General features: G+C 37.8%; 1 protein-coding gene across 1 annotated transcript; it reads right to left on the bottom strand.

Annotated features, from left to right (window-relative positions):
• Positions 1-1,009: 1,009 nt before the first annotated feature.
• st3gal8 (ST3 beta-galactoside alpha-2,3-sialyltransferase 8) lies at positions 1,010-22,188 on the bottom strand. The gene is made up of 9 exons (XM_053316541.1): positions 22,152-22,188; positions 6,649-7,047; positions 5,702-5,828; positions 5,475-5,613; positions 4,262-4,455; positions 3,996-4,175; positions 3,320-3,365; positions 2,309-2,428; positions 1,010-1,912 (listed from the first exon to the last, which is right to left on the bottom strand). The coding sequence occupies exons 2-9, from the start codon at positions 6,809-6,811 to the stop codon at positions 1,745-1,747; spliced, it is 1,137 nt and encodes a 378-aa protein (XP_053172516.1). The 5' UTR covers positions 6,812-7,047; positions 22,152-22,188; the 3' UTR covers positions 1,010-1,744.
• Between the last annotated feature and the right edge of the window lie 3,769 nt (positions 22,189-25,957).

The raw sequence follows: 25,957 nt of genomic DNA, 5'->3' as shown, positions 1-25,957 counted from the left end.
CTATTCCAGTTGGTCCGGACAGAAACATCTTCTAGATCAGGACGGTTAAGATTCAGTTAAAATAAATGGATGGATTAAAAATGATATAAAATAGAAAAAAAAAAGTTGTGGTTGGAAGAAGAACAGTAACATAGCCACCATTCCTTCTTTAGGGCAAAGTGCTTTTAATTTAAAAAAAGAGGTTATCCCTGTATAGTATCTATAAAAATCCCATAAAAAGATATAAAAAAAGTCTGTGGTTGTTTCCCACTCAGAGCAAAGCTTGCTGTGGTTGATCCTCGCAGTCGCAGACGGCAGGACGGTTTGTCTGTCCCAACAGTGGAGGGTCCCATGTAACAGTCTGTGGTTGTTCAAATTGACCTGAAACTCATTTAATCCAGCATAAGAAAGTAACCAGGTGGGTGTATCAGGTTTCCTCCCATCCATAAAGGCTCCATCCACAGGTAGTCCAGGTATCTAAAAATTGTCTTGGACCAACACTGGCCTCAATCTAACAACAGGATGTCTGATTCAAGGCACACATTCAATGACTGATTTGCAAGAAGTACACAGGTCTGTGCCACACACAGTCCAGAGAAGACTCAGATCTAGTTCTTCAGTGCCAGACACAGCTGGAGATTTAGCTGGTTCTTGGTCTCAATTATTAAAAAAAAAAAAAAAGAAGTGGTGCATCATCTGTAGGTCAGTCAGCAAGTCTGTCAACAGACCGGCCAAGAGTCTAGGTCAGTCAGGAGGTCAATAGGTCAGATTGTAGGTCCGCAGTCAGTCAGCAGGTATTCCTATAGGTCAGTCTGTACGTCAGCATGTCTGTAGGTTGTTAGACTAGGCTGAAAAGGGAAACAATGCCACATCTGACCCCTAGACAGAGGCAGGTGTAAGTGAAAAGTCTTGACTAGTTTCCAAGGTGACAATATAAACAACATAATGACACCATGACGTCTATCACTGAGCGTTGCATCGGAGTGCTCAAATATGAAACATGTCCACCGCCTGTTTATTTTGTCCCGCCTTTAAACTGATATGGGTTGCTGAAATGAGCAGAGTAGAGGAAATGCACCGTCATGGGTTGAAGCACAACATTTGCATTTGCATGGCCGGCAGTGGCTCTCTTGGTTATGCAAATGACTGGTTGAGGCAGTGGAACATTATCAGAGAACAAGCCACAGAGGAAGATGTGACGGTTCACCTCATCAATATAATGCAGTTTATCAATCTTTTAAAAGAATGTGGCTACATAATAATGTCCCTAAATCAACCAATGCTCCAAATGATAAGACAGCAATTTGCATATATGGTGAATAAATACAAATGAACAGCTTATAATAAAAATTGCTGAGGTAGATGTTAAAAGTTTTGACTTGGATATATGGGATTTATTCTATTTATGCCATTCTCGATTCCTTTGCTGTGACAACTGGATTTCTAAAGCAGGTTTTTGTTTTTTCATGCTCAAGCTTCAACTGTCAGACTCCATCTCTTCTCTAAAAATGTCCTTCCCCAGTAACACAGATTGGAGGTCAGGATCTCTTGACCTTTGAGCAGGTACAGTTACAGTGGAGAGGAGTTTACAGAGCTGTCCACAGTGCTGAAGGCTTCATAAATCTGTGTACTTGAACTTGTAAACTATCCCCAGGTCTGTAGATCAGCAAGTCTTTAGTCAGCAGGTCTGTAGGTCAGTTTCTAGGTTGGCAGGTCTGTAGGTCAGTCTTTAGTCAGCAGGTCTGTAGGTCCTCAGGTCTGTAGGTCACAGGTGCAGGCTGATCTTTCCGTTCTTGGCAAGCTGCTGGATGACCTCGGTTTCAAAGTCAGCGCTGTGGACACCGGTCTTCCTGAAGGCTCCAGCATAGCGATTCTCCTCCCAGTAGTGATGCCAGTTCCCCTGCTTGTCAGCGCCGTAACCGAAAACCGACACCTGGACACAGAAGGGACTTGATGACATGACTTACTGCTACACAGCACGTAACCATCGTTAATATATATCAGTAAACATACTGTGTGTAGACTCACTATTACATTATACTTCATATGATGATGAATACTGAATGGTTTATGGGTGTAATGATGCATTTAATATCCGACACTGTTTGGAAATCTATCTCCAATGATGCATTTAGGGACATTATGTCAAAAATAATCAAAGAAATAACAGAAGAATGTGAATTTGGTTCTTTAAAAGGTCTGAGCGTACCAGCAGGATGAATTCTTTCAACAGTTTTTGCTCTCAGCTGGATTTCTACAGTAAAATCATCACAACATAAATTTGAATGACAAATGAAGCTGAACAGACTCCGACCCCCCTCCTTCCTACCTGGTCGCAGGTGTGCAGAGCGAAGATTATGGCCAGCATGCCGGTGGACGGGTAGCGACCGTGACGCTCAGTCCAATGATCATTGACGTACTTAAAGAACACAGGGTTCACCACCAGAACCTAAACACACACACACACCGTTTTCATGAGTACTTGATAAAACACACACATGAATCATTTGATAACAGCTGTAGGTTTCCAGTGAATGAAGCCCTAACTTGACGCCCTTAACAGTTCCCCTTGTTTGAAATCCACAGGCCACTCGGAAAACAGTTGAACAGTTTACTTCAAAACAAAACATACAAAAAAAGATACAGAGTGATTGTCTTTGAAAGTACTGATCCAAACTCAGAATCGAGAGAATTGTTAATTAAAAGAGAAGAGGAGGAGAAAAGGAAAAGAAAGTGGGTCCACCCTTCACATGCCTGCCTATCCCCTAATAACCAAACCCCCTCATCCAGTCATAGTATTAAAAAAACTACTAAAAAGGTGCTCAGTTACTCTGAAGCAACAATATGCTACTAAATATTACAACTGTAATATAAATGAGATGTTCTGCATTTTAAACAATCCAAACACATTTTAAGTGCAAAGAATCAAACCATGAACTTGTTCCATTACTGTAAGTATGAACATTAATACATCAAGCTGTAAATATTCCTTTCAATTCCATCTAAATCAATGAACTGTAAATTACTGCTGTTTTACTTATGAACTTAAATGATTGCATGCTAATGAATCAAACATTAATAAACTGCATTTAGGCTCCTGTGTGTGGGAGCCTAAATGAACTGGTCTTCTGCAGGTTGTCTGAGGAATTTATGATGTTTGAAGAAAAAACATTGGTGGAAATGTCATTACACATTTAAATTAGTGGACGCAAACTCATTAAAACGGGAAGTGGCACAAGTCAAACAGCTTTAAGATAAAGAACAAACATCCAGAGGCAATAAAAACTGAGGCTGACAGTGATAACATGCTGTAAACTGTGTGATGAAGTGTTTATTTTACCTTGTCTTTATCAGCCGCCACTCTCTCTTTAACCCTCATGTAGGTCCTGTACACACAAACACACAGACACACTGATTATAACATACTTAAACTTAATTGTATAGTCATAAATGCAATATTTGATGTTTGTCTGCATCTATTAGCATTTATTCATTCACTATACAGACACATAAAACTTCACATTTTGTTCTATTTATTCTTTGTATATTTAGGCATGTTGAACACATACTGAGTTCTGTATATCATCATATTATCATGCATATTATCTGTGTATATGGCCATAAATATACTGTGCAGGTTAACAGACTCAGTCATTTTATGTCTGTTTATGCACATGATATATATGATATGTATGTATGTATACTTATTTTTATAGTATATATGTTACGTACATACATATGTAAACATTTAAAACTGTGAGTATTTATTTATGTTTACATTACAATACTGTCCAGTTTATACAAAGTTTTTAATGCATAATACACCTATACAAAAGTACCTTCTGCAAATTCATGTAGCATACTACATATATCTATACATATTTCTATATATTTATAGAACTTTTGTCTCGGTCAGATTTTGCATTTGTATATTTCATTTTTGTATATTTTTTTGATTTTTAATGACATTTCTCTTGATATTTGCTTGACTTTATATTTGTGTGGTTGCTTCGTACATTTTGACGGTGCCGGTGGACAGTGCGCTGGTCAGCCACTCCAGGTCTCTCAGTTTGAACGGCAGCAGGACGAGGCTGACACCATGATCAATGTCCACTGCGCTCTCAGGGTACATAAAATGATGTGTCGTCCGATTCCCGACGTCTGTCTCAAATCCTCGAGTCACCGCCTTGTTCATCCTGAGGAGGGGGGAGGAAGAAGAGGAGGAAGGTGAGACGTGTGTTTGTGTATGTGTTTATTTGTTTGTGTGTGAATGCAGACATACCGGATCACAAAGTCGTGGGAGTCGATCAATTTGCCATTTTTGGACTGTTGCAGGTTGCCAGAGTTGCCGACCACTGCACACTTGCGGCAACGTTGGGAGGGGGGCGTAGCATCCACAGTGGGAGGAGAAATGACCCGGAACATCTCCGACATCACTTGCTCTAAAGTCTGGTCGTTTCCAGACCGCTGAAGAGCCTGCAGAGAGTTGAGCACATCACATTATCTTTTAATGCAGCTAAATAAAGGTTTTTATATTAGTACTCTGCTGGTCTAGCATCATCAAAATTTGAAAGCATACAATTTCCAACAGCTTCAAAAGCATCTTTCATTCTTATTTTGTTCTATGTTTTGTCTTTTACGGACGTTTTTACACAGTTACAGAGTAACTACAGCATAAAGTAGCTTTTTCGAGCTCATACACAGACACGGGGTACATGCAACGTGGATCAGACTGATGATGTTAGCAGTAGTACCCCTCCCTCCCTCCGCCCTCCTTTCCTCTGCCCTCCCTCCCTCTTTAATCTACTAATGGTTTCTGCAGCAGGACTTAATCTATAAATGCAGGAAAAGGACCCAGACATTTGTCTCCTCGTCCAGACTGCTGACCACGTCCACAATGACAAATTTGAGACTTTTTATAATAACATTTACAGAAAATGCTCATAATAATTAATGGACTATTTCCTTACATTGTATGATCAGCATGAAGTCTACAGCACATTTTTTTTGGTCTTTCAATAGCAAACAGTTGTTCTTTGATTCAGCTGATTTACTAATTGTCAGTGTTGACACATAAAATCAATAGCGCAGTTTTTCTCTGCTGACAGGTCACTTCCAGTGTGCAGCCTGTAAATATTTCCTGTATGGGGAGTCACATTTTATTTCTCTCAACATGAAGACAGCAAAATAAGAAAACCTGAAAAACTTAACAATCTTTTTAAAAGTGTAACTGCACTTTGATTGCACAATGTTTAATTAACTGTTTGGTTTAAAGGATGACTTTACCTTTAGCTTGCACAGTAGCTGGAGGTGTGTCCATACAGATTGTACTTATAGGACTTTGAGAATACTGTGATAGTAGTTTTGTTCAAGTTATTAAATTAGTTTTCAACCCTCAGACTAATATCATTGATGTGTGTATTTGTTATACCCTCTCTAATAGAAATGACAACTGTAACATTATAAGAAACTGCACTATTCCAACTTGTCCTTACCAGCCACCATTTGAGGGCGTCTGGATCGAAGTTGTTGTTGTCGCCTAGGAGGACGGGCTGCTGTTTGGGATCGTAGTGTTCACTGAACCACTTCGACTCACTCAGGTCTGATATACAAGAGTCAGAACAACCACAGGGCCTGAAAGGAGGATGACACAGAAAGGTTAGACAGGGACAGAACAAGGAATCATGGGATACAAAGAAGTCTATGGCCTCCTGTATGTTACCTCTTGTTTTCCTGGGTCTTCTCTAGAAGCTCCACCTCAGCCTCAGGCTCAGGTTTGGGGGTGTTGGGAGGAACATCACTTTCCAGCTTAGAGAGCTGGTCCGCAACAGACGCCGTGGATTCAACCACTGCCAAAAAAAACAGAGAGACAGAAAACATTGCATCATGGAAACTCTGCTATCACATTTAACATCTCTATGATACAACACAACTACTGTTACTGATACTACTGCTTACTGCTTCAAAGTGTACCTCTACTATAATAATAATAATAATAATAATAATACTAATAAATTTACTCGGAATGTTACTGCTAATGCTATTTCTAGTGATAATTGCTTAATGCATTTTAATGTACCTGCTCCTACTGCAGCTACTACTTTTAATACTGCCAGTGACCCTGGTGTGATACTGTTAATACTACTATTAATAGCACTGCTACCTCGTATAATACAGCTGCTCCTGCTAATACTACTATAACTGCACCATCTACTACCACTGCTTCGGGTGGTAATGCAATTACTGCTATAGCTGCTATCACTACTACTACTACTACTACTACTACTACTACTACTACTACTACTACTACTACTACTACTACTACTACTACTACTACTACTACTACTACTACTACTACTACTACTATAGTAATTTCTATGTATTTTAACTAATGTTTTGTCTATGCATTAGGTCCTGGGTTTTTTGTTAAATGAGTCTAATTTAAACAAGTTTGGAAACTAACTTTAGCAACAGTATGAACTATGTACATATTACATCAACTATATTTACAGTGATGAGCATAACTGTGTATCAGTTTATATTGTTGAGGACTGTTTTGGAATTTATTGATTTATTTTAATAGTAGTTTTTTTGTGATAATTATTTTCTTCATACTTTATTTATTGTCATCGCTTTCATATCATGCATTCTACACTTTTATCCCCTCACCTATCCCCGTGCTGCTGTCTTTCCTAGACATCGAGGCCCGGCTGAAAGACGTGGCCAACGACTGAGACAAGGAGTGTCTTCTCTGTATGGTCTGACTGGCGAGCATGAGGAAGAGGACGGTGGCGATCACCGCGCCAACACACAGCTTCTTCCTCCACAACATGGCTGGACGGACGAGGAGCGGGTGACAGCAGGAGGGGAGATGTGGTGCTGTGTGGTCAATCAACTGTTAAAACCTATGTCAGCATAGTTGGAGGATGTCATCTGGACATTTTCCTCTGTCGTGTCATCCCTGCTCTCCGTTTTATCGTCATTAGGGCCCGAGTGTGTGTGCGCCAACTTCCTGTTCTGTGCACAGCAGTACTTTCCTATTGGTGAAGACGGGAGCTATGGTCACACCTGGATGGAACAGAAACACACAATGACATCAGTTTCACCAAAAATAAACTTATTATGTGAAAACTGCTCACATTTAATAATCCTTCACATAACGATATATGCAGAGTTATACAAATCCTACAAATATCCAACTGTTGCTGCAGACTTTTGGCACTAACTTAACTCCATACGTTTGGACACATGAATGGAAAGTGTGAACTCATACTGTATGACTGGCTGCCTGCTCAGAGTGTTGCTGGACTGCAGCAGTAATACTTCATCGTTTACAGGAACTGTGTCCTTAAAGAAGGTTAAATGAATGTTAGCTGAATAACTGCACTGACTTTATTTGTTATTCTAACTGTTAAACTTTAAGCTGAGTCTGCAGTTTGGAGAAGTCTAGGGTTTTACTTCCAGAGAGACAGAATCCGTTATTCACAACACACTTATTACATATGGCAAAATTATTATATATGGCAAACAGATTACCTTTAAAAAACCATTATACATAAAAATATAACTAATTCTTAATATATGAATAGAACATGTCCATTATATGATTCGCAAATGAATTATGGTTGATCTATAAAACATAACAATACAGGTGAAACTAATAATAACTCTTTATCAATGAAGAACAAGTCAAATTATCTGGATCAACGTATCAATAAAATAATAATTGATGACAACAACAATCAAAAGGAGGCAAGATATCCATAACAGTGTAAAAAAAACTACAACTTTTCCATAACAAACTATTTACAAATGATCTCCAACCAACTAATTATACATAACAATATTGCCACTAATTATTGATAACAAAAAGAAGTAGGAATAACATAATACTTATTCATAATAGATAGGGTTAGGGTTAGGGTTAGAGATAAATTATTAATCATCTCTAACAGACACATAATCTCCAGCCAGCAAATGATCTGTGACAAACTAATTATTCATAACAATATAATAAACTATCTGTAACAAAGGACTAACTAACTAGCACAAACTAAACTAAAAACAACTGCAAATAACAATACAAAATTATAACCACAGAGGTATTATTAACAACACCACATGGATAAGAAGATGTCTCTTCAGGCAGAGTTATTCTTAAGTCAAAATCAGGAAATGAAACCAGAAAGAGCAGCAACAACAACAGTGGTGACGCAACACTTTTCAACACTTTCAATGTGACACTTGCAGTGTTGGTAGGAGTGTGCACGCTACGGTTTACTATACGTCTTTCAGAAGCCTCGGTAAACAGATCCAACCTATTAATAGCTCGGAGAAGTGAGAAAGAGCTGCAGCCCAGAAGTTATTATCAATTTGAACAATCTCAATTGAATCAACTCAACCAATTCCTGTGTAAATTAATGTTATTAGAGGCATTACAGTTGACATACTCAAAATCCTACACTTAAATACTCTAGAGGTGCATCTCAGATTAATCAAAACATTTAAATGTCAAAAAGGAAGTAGATAAAATAGGTTAAAACAGGGTTAACCAAAAGCCAAAACTACTACTACTACCTACTGATAAAGTTCAAAGCATGGTGTGACCTATATCAACATCCATAATTTTTTTTAAGCACCTGTGAAGCAGTGTGGGCCAGTCGTGTGTGTGTGTACAGTAAGTGACTGTACGTACTGTGGGTTTGAATATGTGTGTGTGTGGTTGAGGAGAGAGAAAAGCCGTTTTTGAAAGTCTGTATTACTTTGTTTGTATATGAATAAAATTATGATACTGATGGTTGAATGGTCCCTCTGGCAATGCAATCAAGAAACTGAGAAACTGTGTTACAATAGTGTTACAATGTTAAAACTGCCCTGTGCTGTGTACTGTCTGAAGTTTAGGCCAAACCAACCGACCAAAACTACTGAATTTTGCTATGATAAAAAGTTTGAGTGCTGCAGATCAGTTTATGTACGCTTTGAATGTGAGGAAGTGTTGCACAGATTAGATATTTTACTGTACAACACCATATGATATCTACCACACATTAAACAGTTTTGACAATCTGTTTAATGTGTGGTACATACTCAAATAAAACCTCTTCCTCAAATGTTAGAAGTGTTTGGCTCTGTGCCAGTAAGAACGGATGCGAGCGTGGCTGTGTCTCAAGCGTTACTGCATGAGACAACAGTTGCAGGGTGCGGTGGGCCTTAACCCTCAGGCCTCGAGTGTGCCCTTAGAAAAAGCTCTTCCTACATTACTCTCAAGACGGTGTATCTAAGATTTCTGACATTTTAAAAGAGTCTGTACATTAGAAACCATTGATCACAAGTTTTACTAGAGTTTGATTGATCTTTGAGCACTGTCGGTAGTGCGCTCTTTGTCAGTCAACAATTGTGATGGTCAGATGCTGTGTTCTTAGTTAAAGTTATATAGGTTAAAAGTCTAATTAAACCAAGAATTATAGAAAAATGATAATAATAATCATAATAATACTAAGAAGAGATGGGCTATCACTTATTTAACCTGACATTAAATGCACATTTTTGTGAGAAAACATTTGGATTTGAAATTTTAATATTTACATATTTCTGAAGTCATATAACTACACACACTGCACAGATGAAAGTGACTCTTCTAGAAGTTAAATATACAACACTTATGAAGAACATTCAAAGTTAATCTGAGAATTGGGAATAATGCAAAAAACTACAAACTAGGGCTGGGCCCATATCAAGTTTTTAAGCTATATCAATATGTTTTCAAATGCGATATAGGACAAGACATTATTGTTAATAACGTTATAGTTTATAGTCACACTTTTTACAGCAATATTTTTGTCATTTGGAGACTTCTTTAGCGCGGATTACATTGTTAAATTACTGAGTTGAGTTGTGGTAACACTTCTGTCTGCCTGTGTCTGCTGCACACAGAGGGCTCAGCTCCGCCCCCGCTGAGACAGAGAGGAGAGCAGCAGCTAACGTTAGCCTCTGCTACAGTTTGCTGTCATTAATGGTTGCTGCTCTCCTCTGCTGCCAGAGAGTCTGTTCTGCTGCTACTTTATTCCGCCTTGCTGTTTTGTATAACAAGACCATACACTGAATGGGGGGATACAGTTGCTCCATCAGTAAGCGGCTACAGAGGAAGTGGCTACAGAATGCTGTTGTGTTGTGGTCGAGCGAGATAGAGAGTGAATGAAGAGAGGGAGCGCTGACAGTAAGGGTATACTGAGAATAAGATATCAGTAATGGTGGGCACTACTAGGTTATGTAGTATTACTATGAACGCACAGGAAGAGGAAGTAGTATTAAATCGGTGTAAAATTACTATACCACAAAGAACCTGATGAGTGGAAGGTTGAAGGAGAATTTGGGTCTCAATGGAATCCAGATTATTAATATGAGTTAGGAGTTCAATATAGGAGTTAGAATATGACCAATTGGAAAATATAAACCAATGCAGAGAAGCTTAACAAGTCTAGAAGATAGAATTTGGGAACGAGACAGTTATAATGAGTGGTATAGATGGGCGTGGTACACTGCAAAATAAATGATACCTGATGAATGCATAGTTTGTGCAGAAGCTGCAGCAGTAATCCCGGAAAGGTATACTTTTGAAGATAATGTGCTAAGCTGCAGCAAAGAGAGAGCAGAGAGGGTAGATTTACTCCCTCACAAGGAGCATCTAGAATGTTTGCCCTACCCACATGTGGCAGAGTGTAGGATAATTTATGGTTCTCAGCGAAGTAATCATCGTTTGCAGATTTCCAGACTTCAACCTCTCAGAATGAGCTTCACACTGATTATAAAGTGGATAGGACTGCTAGTGGAGGAGTTTCAAAATATGGCATGGGATTCATGTGGGAAATACTTTGGTGAGAATGAAGGTGCCTGCCCAGGTAGTGTACCGAGGGGTGAGGGACCTAATTAGTGGTAATGACTCTCCTGACAGGATTCACAGGTCTAGGAGAGAGTATATTCTATATTCTAGGTCCATATGTTTATCTAGATAGCATAGATCAGCCTAGAGGAATCCCAGAAGAATTTAAGGCATGAAATAGTTCTGATCATATTTAATTTGTTGCATCATGCCCATACTCAACTGTTGTTAAGTTAAGAGTTTCAACTTGCTGAAATGGTGAGTAAGTCAGCCTGATTTGTTCCCTATTCCAGGGTATATGGTGGAGCCGGAAAGAGTGAAGGTTACTTGAGAGGAACTGACTAATCTCCAAGACCGGGAACGACTCACAGAAAGGAAAGATTTATCCATATCACCACACATTGTAACTCCTAGGAACCTCTCCATGGTGATTGCTCAAGAAGTGTAAGAATGCACATTGGGCTGAAGTTTTGATTTTCATTTGAGGACGACGTTTGTTTATCTTTTTGCCTGAAGATAACTCTCTATGTGTAAGGATGACGCATAGGACTGAGTGTGAACTTTCTAACCTTCAGTGAAGTATAATAATGGGCTAAGCTTTATATAATTAAATTGCTGTGTTTTATCATATCTGAAATGTTATCCGTGATGAATGGACGTAAAAACTCCAATATTCTTTATAGAAGTGTAACTTGGATGTGGGATGTATTTTGAGCTTCTGGTTTTCTAAAATGTGCCAATTAATCAAGGACATGCTTACATTACATTTATGTTTACTTTATGTTAATCATATATATATACACACATATATATAAATAACACCATTGCATCCAAAACACTGTGGTTTCCCAACGAGGGAGAAGAGTCATGATTTAAAGAGGGCTGTGATGGGCTTTCTTTGCAAGCTAACAAGTGGAATTTTGCTAAATGCTAATTAGCTTGACTTAACTAGGTTTTCACCCTCATGTGAGATTATATGGTATTGTAAAGGTTAACTCTTGTGAAAAAGTTAAAACAGAGTGTACGTGCAGAGATACACCTAAGAGCAAGACATCATACGGGTGTGGTGTGTGATCGCAGGAAATCGAGAAGGAAATCTTTAACCGGTGATGTGTTTTGGCTCTGCCTATGAAAATTGAATATGGGTGCCTCTTTTCTGTCTTTCTCATTGTGCAAATAAACTGACTCACAATTTCATAAGTCTGTTGAAGTTTCATTTTTCGTCATCAGAATCACATCACCACAGTAACACGCTAATGCTGTTAATGATGTCATCTTTGCTGCTGATGAATGATATGACGTCACTACAACAACAACAACAAACACTGCCTTCTACCTTGTAAAAACAGGAAGAGAGAGAAACACAAATTGAGTCACCCTCTACTTCCTTTCCCTACCCTCGTCCAGCAGGAATGCCTCCCTGCAGACAGACTCGGTCTCTGAATACCAAACAGATCTGGATTCAGTTCAGCTTCTCCTGTTTCAGCTCTCGCTCTCCTCCTGTCTGCCTCACTCTCTCTCTCTATGTTATGTTATTTGTAAGGGACGAGTACAGAGAACATTAGTAGTTGCAACAGCAGCATCCAACATACGTGTAGCCGAAGCTAATTTCCAACACCAGTATTGGCCCCAAAAATCCAGTATCTGTTGGGTCCTAAATGTTACCATTTAATATACTGTCCCAGAGTTATCTAATTGTCATCTGCAGCCTCTTCAGTAGGTCAATATTAAAACATAACAACACAATATCGAATAATGAAATCATAATTTCTGGTTAAAGTGGTTAATAGTATTAGCTAATAATATTACTTCTCCTTCTGCTAACCTGCACTTAACCTCTTTTGTTCGTTAGACCTGCATTTGTTTGTTACATAAATAAAATGATTTCACATGATGGTCTAATGTCAAATGTTCCAACGTCAATCCGACTAGTTCAGACCGGTCGGTAGTATTTATTTGACTTCAAAACGACTGAATTCAAAGCTGAATGTCATGTTAACCTGAATATCCGGATATCAAGTTTAGACCGGTGAAACTTTTTGCTGAGTCACATTAAAATAAAGGTTAAAACAGGTTCACACGGTTCATTACACCAAGGGAGGTTCAATCTTTTTGAGTCTATAATTATAATGACAAATTAATTATCATTGCCACCTTGCCAAACTCGCAATGGTAATTTCCTAATCATGGTTTAGTAACAACTAGGCATGGCAGGTCTGTCAGTCTGCACATGCTTTCACATGTTGAAGTGGTTTACTACATAGAGCTGTTATAAGAAATGAATGATTACCTTTAATAAAGAAAACTGGATTTGAAATATCAAAGTTTAAGTTGAATTTATTCAGCTTGTACAAGCGGAGCGTTTACCAATGCAACAGACAGAGTTACAATAGAAAAGGCTCCTCGTGGAGCGTTGTCAGATAGGTTTTATGCTGTTCTCTACCTGGGATGCCTCAGCTGCCTCACATAACTGACAAATATTTTCATAGACAGTATCATATCTCAACAGTTGGCAAACATATTCCCTTAATCAGTAAACCATTGAGACAAAAAGTATTAAAACAGTCATGTAAAAACACACACACACACACTATGATTTAAGACATCTGAATTACAGTATAGTCCTAATTGTTATAACAAGAGCTATATTAAGAGATATTATTCTCTAATTTAAAACTGCCTTGCCTAATTTACCAACTCGTGGAGCTAATATTAGTTGAATCAGTTTGCGAGTAGCTGCAGCTGATACAATCTACCAGCAACAGTTTTCACTGAAGCAAAATCAGCCAGAAATAAGAGGCTGCTTTTGTTCATTTATAGCTGAAATTAAAAAGGACACACTGCCAAATTTTCATCAGAAATCTGCCACTATTATCACTGTAAACTGCATATGTCCTGTGTGAGAGAGTTTGCCAGTAACTAAGGTGTGCAGGGTTTAGCTTCATAAAATAAAATAATTTTAATGAACTACAATGCTATTTTGATGTGGATATTGTTCTTTGCCTTTCTTTTGCTCACTGTCTTACTGAAAACAAATGTGAACAAACACCACAACTATGAATTTTGAAATTAATTGAGCAAAATGATTCTAGAGAGAAGAGTGACTTGTTATTTACGGCCTTGTAGTTGAGCAAATTCTCGTAAAGTCAGATCAGTCAAAAAAGGGGAAATGACAAATCCTTGTGGCTCTTTCTGTATCGTTCACTTACACACGAATGAAGACAGAACTACAGTAATACCACTCCACTATAACCACTAGTCGTATCACTGCTATTATTATTTTATTTTTTACTGCATTTGATCAATATACGACAGCAAATATCAGAAACATGACTGCTATTATCACCACAGTACAAGCCACAGTGACTGTGCTTTTGGAGAGCAGGAACAGATGAGACAAGTCCCGACAGATACTGATTACCACATCGACAGACTCTGACACACACGCACATAATTATCAAAGTCTGTCTGTATCCACCCTCTACAGTACGGTGCAACTCCTCAGAGGAAAAATGGAAAAGTCCCTGACAGAAAGCTTAGCTCCTGGATTAACGTCGGTATTAGCATGTTAGCACAGAGCTTGACTGTGTGCCAAGTTGACTGTGCAAACTTGTCCTGGTACAAAGGGCTTCGGCACAAAAGCAGCTCAGAGCAAACTGATCAGGTGGATATTTGGTCTGAAACTGAGAGGCCACACAGAGAGCATAGACCAATGCTTCAATACACCATTAAAAGTTTCATTCAAAGAATGAAGCCCAGAACTACTCACTGGTAAATACCATAGTGCAGTACAGTAATGTTGTTTTTTCTTGAGCTCTTTTCTCACTTCCTCCGAGATGATATGGTAATTGATTTCTGGCATTGCGGACGACTTTAAAATAAACACAGCTTTATTCAGACATGATAAGACATGCCTGTTTGTGCACTTGCTATATGTGAAGTTTTCTGATAGATATTCATGTATTTATAGAGTTGAAGGCCGGTCTCATGTGCCACCATTCCTCTTTTTTATTTCAACAGCAGGAGCAAAAACTGGATTTATCAAAATGCTGAAACCTGACCAATGGATAGATAAGACGAAACACTTTTTAGGATCCAAAAAACATTGGTAGATTAATTGATAATTAAACAATTGTTAGTTGCAGCTCTGAAGATTAGGGGGAAATTATTTTTGGACTGATGGGACATGACAGAATCTCCACTGACAATAAAGGCTGTACTGAATACTTGGAAGCTTCATTTGAGGCGTCCAGCGGGGCAGAGAGGAGGAGGAGGAGGAACCTGTGACTCCCTCTAAACCGCTGCCTCTGTCGCCTCTGCTCTCCTCACCCCTCGCTCCTATCTGCCACTTCCTTCAGCACCCCCACCTGCAACATCCACAAAGCTTTGAATATATATTCAAATCATTGCAGCTAACACTTTGAATCCTGAGAAAAGTGATCAGTGAGCCCTACTGACAGTCAGCCCCTTTCCTTTCGTTTATTAAACAGATTTTAATTTCTTTTCAGGATAGTAGAAGATACTAAAGTGAAAACATTGAATAAAGCAAAGATCTGAGCAACAAGAGAAACAGGTTGAAATGAATCAAACTGAAGGTCTGATCCATACACTGTATCTAGAGATGGACGTAGCGAGGTATTAAATCACCCGGTTTGAAGCCCAAAGTTGCCACTTACGCGCGGCACCATCTTTTCCCGTTTGGAGCCTTCCAAATACAAAGTGTAGGGTGCGAGTACCTTTCACACTCTGGAAAAAATTCTCCGCAACCTTGGACCGATGTGTCATAATCAGGTAAGATTAAATTTAGGGAAATACTGCAACAATAGTCCTCAGTGCAAATCCCAGAGCCGCAGAGAGCAGCAGGTGTGCCAACTGTTAACCACAGCTGTTAATCAACACCCACATGGCAGACATAAAAACCACGATAAATCTTATTAACGGAGCGATAGCTTCCAAATTGATGAGGGTTAGGGTTAGAGGGCCTGAATTCATGACTTATAATTTCTACAGAGAAGTTATTTCGCTATTTCAATTGGAGACTAATGGAGCATTTGGTGCCTCGGGCCTCAAGCCGTGAGAGTTGCCTAAAACATTATTATATTATCCAGACGTGCCCTGTGTTTCTATGTTAATGAACATTGAAGATATGATTAAAGAAGAAGAGACAACTTGAATATAAGAATTTCACGGTAAAGAAAAATACTCCACACATGGCGGCACATTCACACAAAGATTAGTATTTCATCCATAACTGTGCCCGTCTGAACAGGGGAAGAGAAAGGGAGAGTTTAGAGGACAGTGGAGGGTTACTGGCTATCAGCTCTGTCAGGGTCTGTATGTTATTTTGGGGTTTGCAGAGTGGGGGATGGGTGGGGGTAGGTTGTGACGGGGTTAAAAGGTCACATGGTTTCCTGTGCTGTGAAAACCATGTGACAGCACTCCTTCCACTCTTCCCTTTCCTTCTCTTCCCCCCCCCCCTCTCTCTCTGCCTCTATGTGACATCTGACCTCTTTGTTGACATCAGAATGGAAACCAGCTGCTGCGACAATCTGGAAAATCATGACACTACAGAAGGTGTCAACTCTCACAAGGAGAACCCAACATTATTGTATGATTTGTTACACAGATTGATAATCTACAGAGCTGAGGGCATGATGAGACTCTCACTGCCCTTTAGACTGATGACCAGAGTTGTTTTGTTAACCACGATTCTCTCACGATTATCAAGTATTCTCTGAAATCACACAAGTGTACAAGGGCCTTTTATTTATTATCCATATCGTTAGTGCTGATTTCAGCCATACTGTTGCCAGTTTCAGACAAAGTACAGCTGCTTGTGTTTGGACAACATTTAGCATTTGGCAACTTTGGCTTCATTTGTTTAACAGTGTTTGTTTGTTCAATCATTTATATTTTTTCTAAAGAAAGGTGTCAAAATATTGATATTGAAAAGACAGCTATTTTATTGGCACTCTTAGAGACTTTTAAAATAAACACTGAAACCATTTCATTTTCATGAATGTGTTTGAACAAACAAAACAAACACAAAAAACAGGGAACATCTCACTCTCTTCTGGGTGTCAAAGACAGATCCTCATACTGATACGCATGTCTTTAAGAGAAAAAAAAGGGGAACCAACATGGCAAACTGGACGGTTTTTAGTCTGAATACTCTCGATGACAAACTGAAAGTATGTTTTAAAAAGCACATTTAACAAGAATAAAAATGGAGAAATGATGACTGTAAGAAGTCAAATGTATGGTTGTAGCTAAGGTAATATCTCTCCATAGTAACTCAAAGATTTCACTTTCTCACCAGTTTGTGTTCAGCATTAACCAAAAAAAAAGGATGTTGTGCAGATACTGAATAACCAGAAACATATTGAAACAAATATTATACTGTACCTCAAGAAAATGGGATGTACTGAGCCTGAGAGTCAAAAACAGATGATTCACTTTGTGTCAACCTTCAGACTTAGTTAACCTCATTTTAAGAGTATAAACTGCCCCACCAAAGGGATGTGGTTTACTGACAGTTATGAGCCAGGAGTCCATACTGCCAATATGTGTCGGTTTTTTGAGACAACCATAATTATAGGACTTTTCATTGGCGATTATCATTAGCAAATTATTTTTTCGAGTTTTTTGTAACTCCTCACATTGTAGAAGCTGCATGTTTGACCTTTTTGCACTAAAATAAATCAAATTAAGTTTTTAATCAACTATGAAAATTGTTGCATATTAATTTTCTGGTGATCGAGTTGCAGCTCTAATACATTTTGTGAATTTGCTAGTAAAAAGTTTTTATACCCTTTCAATGACTCGTTATTGAATAAAATGATGTACAATACCAGGGGCCAGATAGTATAAAGAGGCTTAGAGAGCTAGTGTGGCTAACGCTAGCATGTTAGCAATTAGCTCACAAGCTACAGTAGTGACCAAACTAGCCAAGAAATGACATATTTTCTATTTGTGCAATGATTGTAGCAGTGGTCTTATACAAACAGTGATATTAAAAGGAATAGATACCTTATTATAAATGGCATGACCAAATCTCTCATGACAGACAAATTTTAGCCAGTCATTTTAGCCAGTTCACACGCCCACACCTGCCATTAGTCACGCTGAGAAGTGATTAAGTCAGAAATGAATATATCATATACAGAAATGAATGGGTGAGGTGTAGGCAGACTTCTCCCAAGTTAGCGACCTACCAGCCAAGCACTACTTGAATGCTTTAGTTTCCTGAAAAACAGGAGACAGAACAATGTAAAGTGTCACTGAAACAAAATGAGAAGGAGAACATGTTCAGCTAAAGCTCTGCCAAGTTTTAAGAAGACCAGAGGAAAAAGTTACACATACTTATTTCCTATTAAAAGTACTGACTCACAGACGGTCAGTCAAACATGAACACACCCTTTGAAATAGGTTTAATTTTATTTAGCTACCAGTGTCATTTTAGTAATTGCCAAAGCATCTACTCTGTACAACATCCATTTCATGTCTGTCCACCCTGTTGCTCATCCTGACATTTTTGTTTCTGTTAAAAGGATTTTTTTTTCTTCCTTCCAATAAATCGAGGCTCTATAAGACACAAAGGTGTCACAGGCTGGATACACTGTAAAGGCCTCTGAGCCTGTAATTCTGACCTGTAGAAATAAAACTGACTTGAGACAGAAAGACAGACGGTCAAGTCTGTAACAATCAGTTTCTGTAACTCATATTTAGAATCAGGCCTCTATGATTACATCTGTCCAAATAGAGAGGAGGAGCGTTTGACTCACAGACCACACAGTCTCTGTCTCCGTCTATAATTATGTTATGTTTTGAGTTTCCTGTTTCAACTGTCAGATCAACCTAAAGCTCACCTCATCAAACATTAAACCCTAACACTCAGACAGGTAATATAAGAATATTACACAAATGCATGACGAGATTAAAAAATAAAAAATAAAAATACTACAGCACATGACGGACCTCAGCAGACCCCTGATTAGGGTGGTTATCTATGACTAGATAAGCATGCGTCTGGCATTGGCCTGAAATGTGTTATTCTGCTGATATGACTAGCCAGTTTCTCAGCTTCCCCTCCAACAAACCGGGAGTTGGGGCTCCGGTTGGATCCACACGGAGAGCCAAGGCTAGCTGGGAATTATACTAAAATACCAAAAAGCGTTATCAGTCGACAGCGAGTCTCTGCTGCAGTTCATATCATTTAGTTTCAGTGGGTGTGTTTGGCTGTACTGTCTGTCAATAACTATGCAACAGAAATTGTGTAAATGTTCCTGTTTGGCAAACATTGGGTATATGAGACTAATAGGGGCTGCTCACCAGTCATGGTTGATTAAGTAAAAATTGCCTATTTTCAGGAAGGATGTTACTGCAATAAACATTACTACAATAGTCACCATGTACCAACACAACAGGAGAAAAAACATAATAACAAAGACAATGAAAGCCAGGATAGAACAAATAAAACAGTCTGAAACATATCTCCTGAAACATGGATAAATAATGACTCTGGTCCAGACAGATTTATTAGATTTAAGCCAACTTAGAAATAATGTACTAAAATAATAGTGAATTAAAGGATCACCAAAAAATGCACTTCTTACAGAAATGTCCAAAGTTTTTGCCACCAAATCAAGGTATGGTTTTTATTAACGGTATTCCTCAAGCTCCTCAAGTCTTAATGTGGTATTTTGTATCAATTCTCATGTGCTCAAAAATGATTAAACTTTGCAACAAATCTCTGTAGCAAATAGTATCAACCCCAAAAATACTGCAACAATTTACGATGAATAATTGAGCAGGGGAATGGCCATCATCCACTTCCTTCATAATGTTGGAAGCTCTCACACACTTTAAACCTTCGCCTAAACAAAACAAAAGGCATCTCATAATAACCTTCAGCTTCCCAGCTTACAGATGATGTACAACACATATGTGACATAAACTGTTGACCTACTAGGAGAGGCTGAAAAAGTCTAACAATGATATCTTGGTCAATGTTAATCTTCTATATACATACAGTACCCTTAGGATAAAGTGATTGATTTATCGGTCAGGCTCTAATTAGTCAAATACAACGAAGATTAAAGTGAAGCACGACAGATACTACAGACCCAACAGACACATGATTATTTTTTGGAGTATGCTTCTCCGTGTGGTTCTGTACAAAAACTATGAGATAGACATGCTGTATGAAGTAGAGTAAGGTCTTCAGATACAATCAAGTTCCTCTGACAAAGAGTAGAATACAATATTAAAGCAGAACTATACGAGACAAAAATACAGTGAAGTACATGATGATTAAAACAAACTATTAATAGAGGGGAAATAATAATAGGCCAACTGAGTATATGGAACATCATAGAAATCATCGTAGAAGTCGAGTATTTACTACTTACTACCGCTCTACTTCCCTCTTTTTCTGAAGAAATGTTAAATCATCCTCCTGGGGATCTTATCTGGCAATCAGCCCATGCTTATATTACTGTTTCTTGAGTGTTTTTGGCAGCAAAAGTTGATAAAATGACAGTAAAGTGCATTCAAGTAAAAACAGAGCAGCTGTGAAGAAAAACCTATAAGCATCACAGGAAACTGTAGGAGACAGTTTACTGAGGTACACCTACAATAAGTTAACTATAGGCTACCAGCAGACTTAAAGCTAATTACAGGAATACTTTAAGACATAATAATATAGTACATTAAAGTCTAAACAGACCCAACTGACAACAGACACACCAAAAATACTCTGTAGGAGTCTTATAGAAATACTTCAGGAGACAACAATGTGAGGTGAGGTGAAGTACAGGCAAGGTCATGACGGGAAAAACACATTGTTTAAATATCAGGGGACTCGAAACAAACAGACTCACGTGCAAACAAGGAAGTAAGCACAAAGCAGCTATATATAACAACAACATCTGTAAATCAAAGCAGGAAACTGTGAAGGACAATATAATTACATATGCTTCCATAACTACAGGCTGGTTGTGCACGAGTATATGTACAGTACATTACACTACAGACAGTGAGACAGCAGAGTCTACAAAAACATGACTGTGAATGAGACACACTGTAGAAAATGTGGTAAGATTTGAATATGCAGCTCCTATAAAAACAATAAGAATATTAATATCATTACATTAAAGTGAAGTAAGTTGAGATCAAAACTAGGGCTACATCTAATGATTATTCTCATTATTAATATGTCAATGTATTTGCTCAACCATTAATATAAAATACAGTTTACTATCATAGAAGACAAAAGAAACCAGAAAATATTTACATTTAAAAAGTATTTTAAAAATATTTGGTGATTCATATTCATTTTCATTCATATACTGTATCATGATATGACTTTATACTATGCATCTTTTTTAAAAAAAAACATATTGGCACATATTGAACAGCTTAAAACCAATATTGATATAATTGTTGCAGCTGTAGTTTATATATTATAAGATTATGTTGGAAAGCTTACTAACATTGCCTTTATTAGGAGTTAGAGTCAAGTACTAATACTGTAAAAATCACTGTTGTACAGTAGTATTAGATGTTGTACAGTAGTATTAGATGTTGTACAGTAGTATTAGATGTTGTACAGTAGTATTAGATGTTGTACAGTAGTATTAGATGTTGTACAGTAGAGCATATATAGTAGCATATAAGCAGCACACACTGTCTATGGAAGTGTTTAAGGGTGTACACTACATGCTTCAAAGTAACTGTTAAACTGTTAAAGGAAGAGAAAAAGTCAAAGTAGCTACAGAAATGTCTAAACTAGGTATCTGAACAGTATGAAAGTAGCAACATGTAATAGTGAGAGAGTAAACACAGAGTATGAACACAGTCTCTCCTCCCTCGGCCTCTCTCTCTCTCTCTCTCAACTCATCTGTCCTTTCTTATCAGTCTCGCGTTCCTCTTCTTCCAAATAAACACACACACACACACACACACACACACACACACACACACACACACACACACACACACACACACACACAAATATATGTTTTTTGTTTTTTTTAACTACAACAAAACAAACAAACAAACAAACAAACAGAACAGTGAGGTGAAGCACAGCATGTAATCTGCAAAAAACGGCGAGAAGTTTGGTGGAAACTTTCACCGAAGTTTCCAGTCAAAAGTTTCCACCACCGTGCTGTCACACACACATACTCACACACACACATTCATACCCACACACACACACACACACTGAGCCGGTAAACAGCCGGTTAAAAGCACACAAAGCTCCGTTCAGGACAAACTGAAGAGGACTCACATGAGAGCAGCTAGAGACGCCCGGATGATTTTTCTTCTTCTCCTTTGTGAAGCTGCAGAGAGCTGTGAGTGCATGATGATGATGCAGAGAGAAGCCCCGCCCACCGAGAGGAAGGGGTGAAGGGGTGAGGGAGAGGAGGAGGAGGAGGAGGAAGAAGAGGAGGAAGAGGGGAGGGGAGGGGTTGGAACGGAGTAGGTTTAGTTTTATTTATTTATTTTTTGTTTCTTTCCCTTTTGGGAGGGAGTCTCATTAAGATTAAGATCTCATTTCAACAATCTCATGAACACAATGCATCAGCTCACAGAGATATCCACACAATGAGAAAGAAGAAATTAAAAAAAAAAAAAAACAGTATGAAGGATCATGAAAAAACAAAACTAACATCAGATAATAAAGTTTTAAAAGCTGCAGGAATCTGAGGAATGTAAAGACTCAAGTGGGTGGGAAGTTTGCAGTTTTGTACAATACCTGAAAGTAGGTCTGCCAACATTAGTACCAACTTGGGGGCGTACCTTAAGGTCACATAGTTACTGGTTAGTGCTAGTTTGGAAGCTCTAATTGCTATCTGGAGTGTGTGCAGGGTCGGATTTTACTATTATAATAAGGTACGCAACTGTGTGGGGCCCCAAACAGCTTTAGATTTATTATGATGTTTAGATATTAAAGATATTGAACTATGTTACTGTTCTAGAAACATTCATAAGGCAAGAACAGCCAACAGGGACAACTACACAATAAATAAGAAATTAATCCAAAACAGTAACAAGAATCATAAAAAAACATCAGATAAAACAGTTTTAAAAGCTGCAGGAATCTGAGGAATGTAAATACTCAACTTTATGAGCATTTTGCAGTTTTGTATGGTACCTGAAACCAGTTCTGCCCACATGAGAGCTTATCTAAGGCTATGTAGTTACTGGTTAGTGTCCTGTAGATAGTAGTTTTAAATGAGAGAAGAGATGCAAGGTAGTTTGGAAGCTGTAATTGCTATCTGGAGTGTGTGCATGGTCGGATTTTATTATTATAACAATGTAGGCAACTGTGTGGGGCCCAAACAGCTTTACATTTATTATGATGGTTAGATATTAAATATATTGAATAATGTTACTGTTCTAGAAACATTCATAAGGCAATTCAGACACAAACAGCCAACCAGGACAACTACACAATGAACAAGAAATTAATCCAAAACAGTAACAAGAATCATAAAAAAAACATCAGATAATAAAGTTTTAAAAGCTGCAGGAATCTGAGGAATGTAAATACTCAAGTGTGTGGGAAGTTTGCAGTTTTGCACAATACCTGAAACTAGTTCTGCCAACATTAGTGCCAACATGAGGGCCTACCTAAGGTAACATAGTTACTGGATTGTGTCCTGTGTTTTAAATGAGAGAAGAGTAGTAAAAAAAAGTAGTTTGGAAGCTATCATTGCTGTCTGGAGTCTGGATATACAGTATATATTTGTATACTTCTACTTTTTAACACATTTACAGATAAATGTTACTGGTTATGTTGCTATGTTGCTTAAATATGATGCATTATTACTGATTAAACTATCCAGCATTATAAAAGAATTAAAAGCTCCACCTTAAATACAAGTCAAATGAATTAAGGTACATTGCGCTTATAATACCTCTCTGTCTCAGTAAAAAGTTTGGATGCAGGACTTTTTACTGACAGTATTTGTGCAGCTATTTTACTTACTTACATTTGAAGTACTTTTTCTCCTGCTGCCAATACCAGAATTTAGTTATCGAGAAGCTGAAAACAAAACAAGACAGAGTTTGCCTGCTCCAGGCCTCCAAACCACTAATTCCACCCCTGTACGTGTGTATGAGTGCGTGCATTTGGTTAATGTGTTTCACAATACTGTGAGTGTGGTTTGTGTGTGTGCTTGTTATCGTTGTGTGATTTTAGGGGAAGTATAAAAGTTTGGTAACTCACAAAAACAAATGACAAAACTCCAACACTGGTAAAAAATGGTGCTGAACAGCTGCAGTCATAATCAAACACATAAAACTGACAATCAACTGAACACTCGATTATTGAAATGCTCTTTAAAGGTCTGTTTTCATTTTGTAATTGTGTTTTTCTTTGTGGCAGCTTTATTTCATGATAGATTTTATATCATCTACACAATGGTCAAACACCCAATTATTAACTAACAATGTCTACACTGGTGCCAGATTCAGCCAGTTACTCCAGAGAGCATAGACTTTATACTTCCTCTATATTACATTTCAGAGGTAAATATTGTACTTTCTACTCCACTACATTTATCTAACAGCTTTAGTTACTTTTCAGATGAAGATTTGACACAATAGATAATATAACAAGCTTTTAAAATACAACACATTGTTAAAGATGAAACCAGTAAAGCAGTGTGTAGCTGAAGTCACATTTCAGATGTCTATGAGTTGTTAACGGCTTCACCAAATAGTAATTTTCCCTCTAAACTTCTCACATAGTTTCATTTCATTAAATGTGCAAATGATCCAAAATTTCACCAAAACCAAAGATTAGAGAAAAAGCCCAAAAAGTGAAAACAGGTTTGTGTATCAGAACTTTGTTTTTTCTTCTTTCCTCTCTTATCTACTGACCCTTTGGAGGGGCCCCACCCCTAGGTTGGGAACCACTGGACTAAACTAGCTAACTGTATATAAAGTAGTATAAACTAGTTAACTGTATATAAAGTAGTGTAAACTAGCTAACTGTATATAAAGTAGTGTAAACTAGCTAACTGTATATAAAGTAGTGTAAACTAGCTAACTGTATATAAAGTAGTATAAACTAGCTAACTGTATATAAAGTAGTGTAAACTAGCTAACTGTATATAAAGTAGTATAAACTAACTGTATATAAAGTAGTGTAAACTAGCTAACTGTATATAAAGTAGAGTAAACTAGCTAACTGTATATAAAGTAGTATAAACTAGCTCCACCTCCAGCAGCTACTACAGTAACATGCTGCTCTAACACTGATGCTTCACTATTAATAATCTAATGATGTCATATATAATAATATATCAATACTTTTACTGTAATACTGCATACTACACCACTCATAATACTGCAGTACGTTTACTGTAATACTGCACACTACATCACTATAATACTGCAGTACTTTTACTGTAATACTGCATACTACATCACTCATAATACTGCAGTACTTTTACTGTAATACTGCATACTACACCACTCATAATACTGCAGTACTTTTACTGTAATACTGCACACTACATCACTATAATACTGCAGTACTTTTACTGTAATACTGCATACTACATCACTCATAATACTGCAGTACTTTTACTGTAATACTGCATACTACACCACTCATAATACTGCAGTACTTTTACTGTAATACTGCATACTACACCACTCATAATACTGCAGTACTTTTACTGTAATACTGCATACTACATCACTCATAATACTGCAGTACTTTTACTGTAATACTGCATACTACACCACTCATAATACTGCAGTACTTTTACTGTAATACTGCACACTACACCACTCATAATACTGCAGTACTTTTACTGTAATACTGCATATTACATCACTCATAATACTGCAGTACTTTTACTGTAATACTGCATACTACACCACTCATAATACTGCAGTACTTTAACTGTAATACTGCATACTACACCACTCATAATACTGCAGTACTTTTATTGTAATACTGCATACTACACCACTCATAATACTGCAGTACTTTTACTGTAATACTGCACACTACACCACTCATAATACTGCAGTACTTTTACTGTAATACTGCATATTACACCACTCATAATACTG

Source organism: Scomber japonicus, chromosome 3 (genome assembly GCF_027409825.1).
Source record: "Scomber japonicus isolate fScoJap1 chromosome 3, fScoJap1.pri, whole genome shotgun sequence".
Classification (NCBI taxonomy): Eukaryota; Metazoa; Chordata; class Actinopteri; order Scombriformes; family Scombridae; genus Scomber; species Scomber japonicus.
Note: the sequence above shows the minus strand (reverse complement) of the source record. Positions and strands in the feature narration are given on the sequence as shown.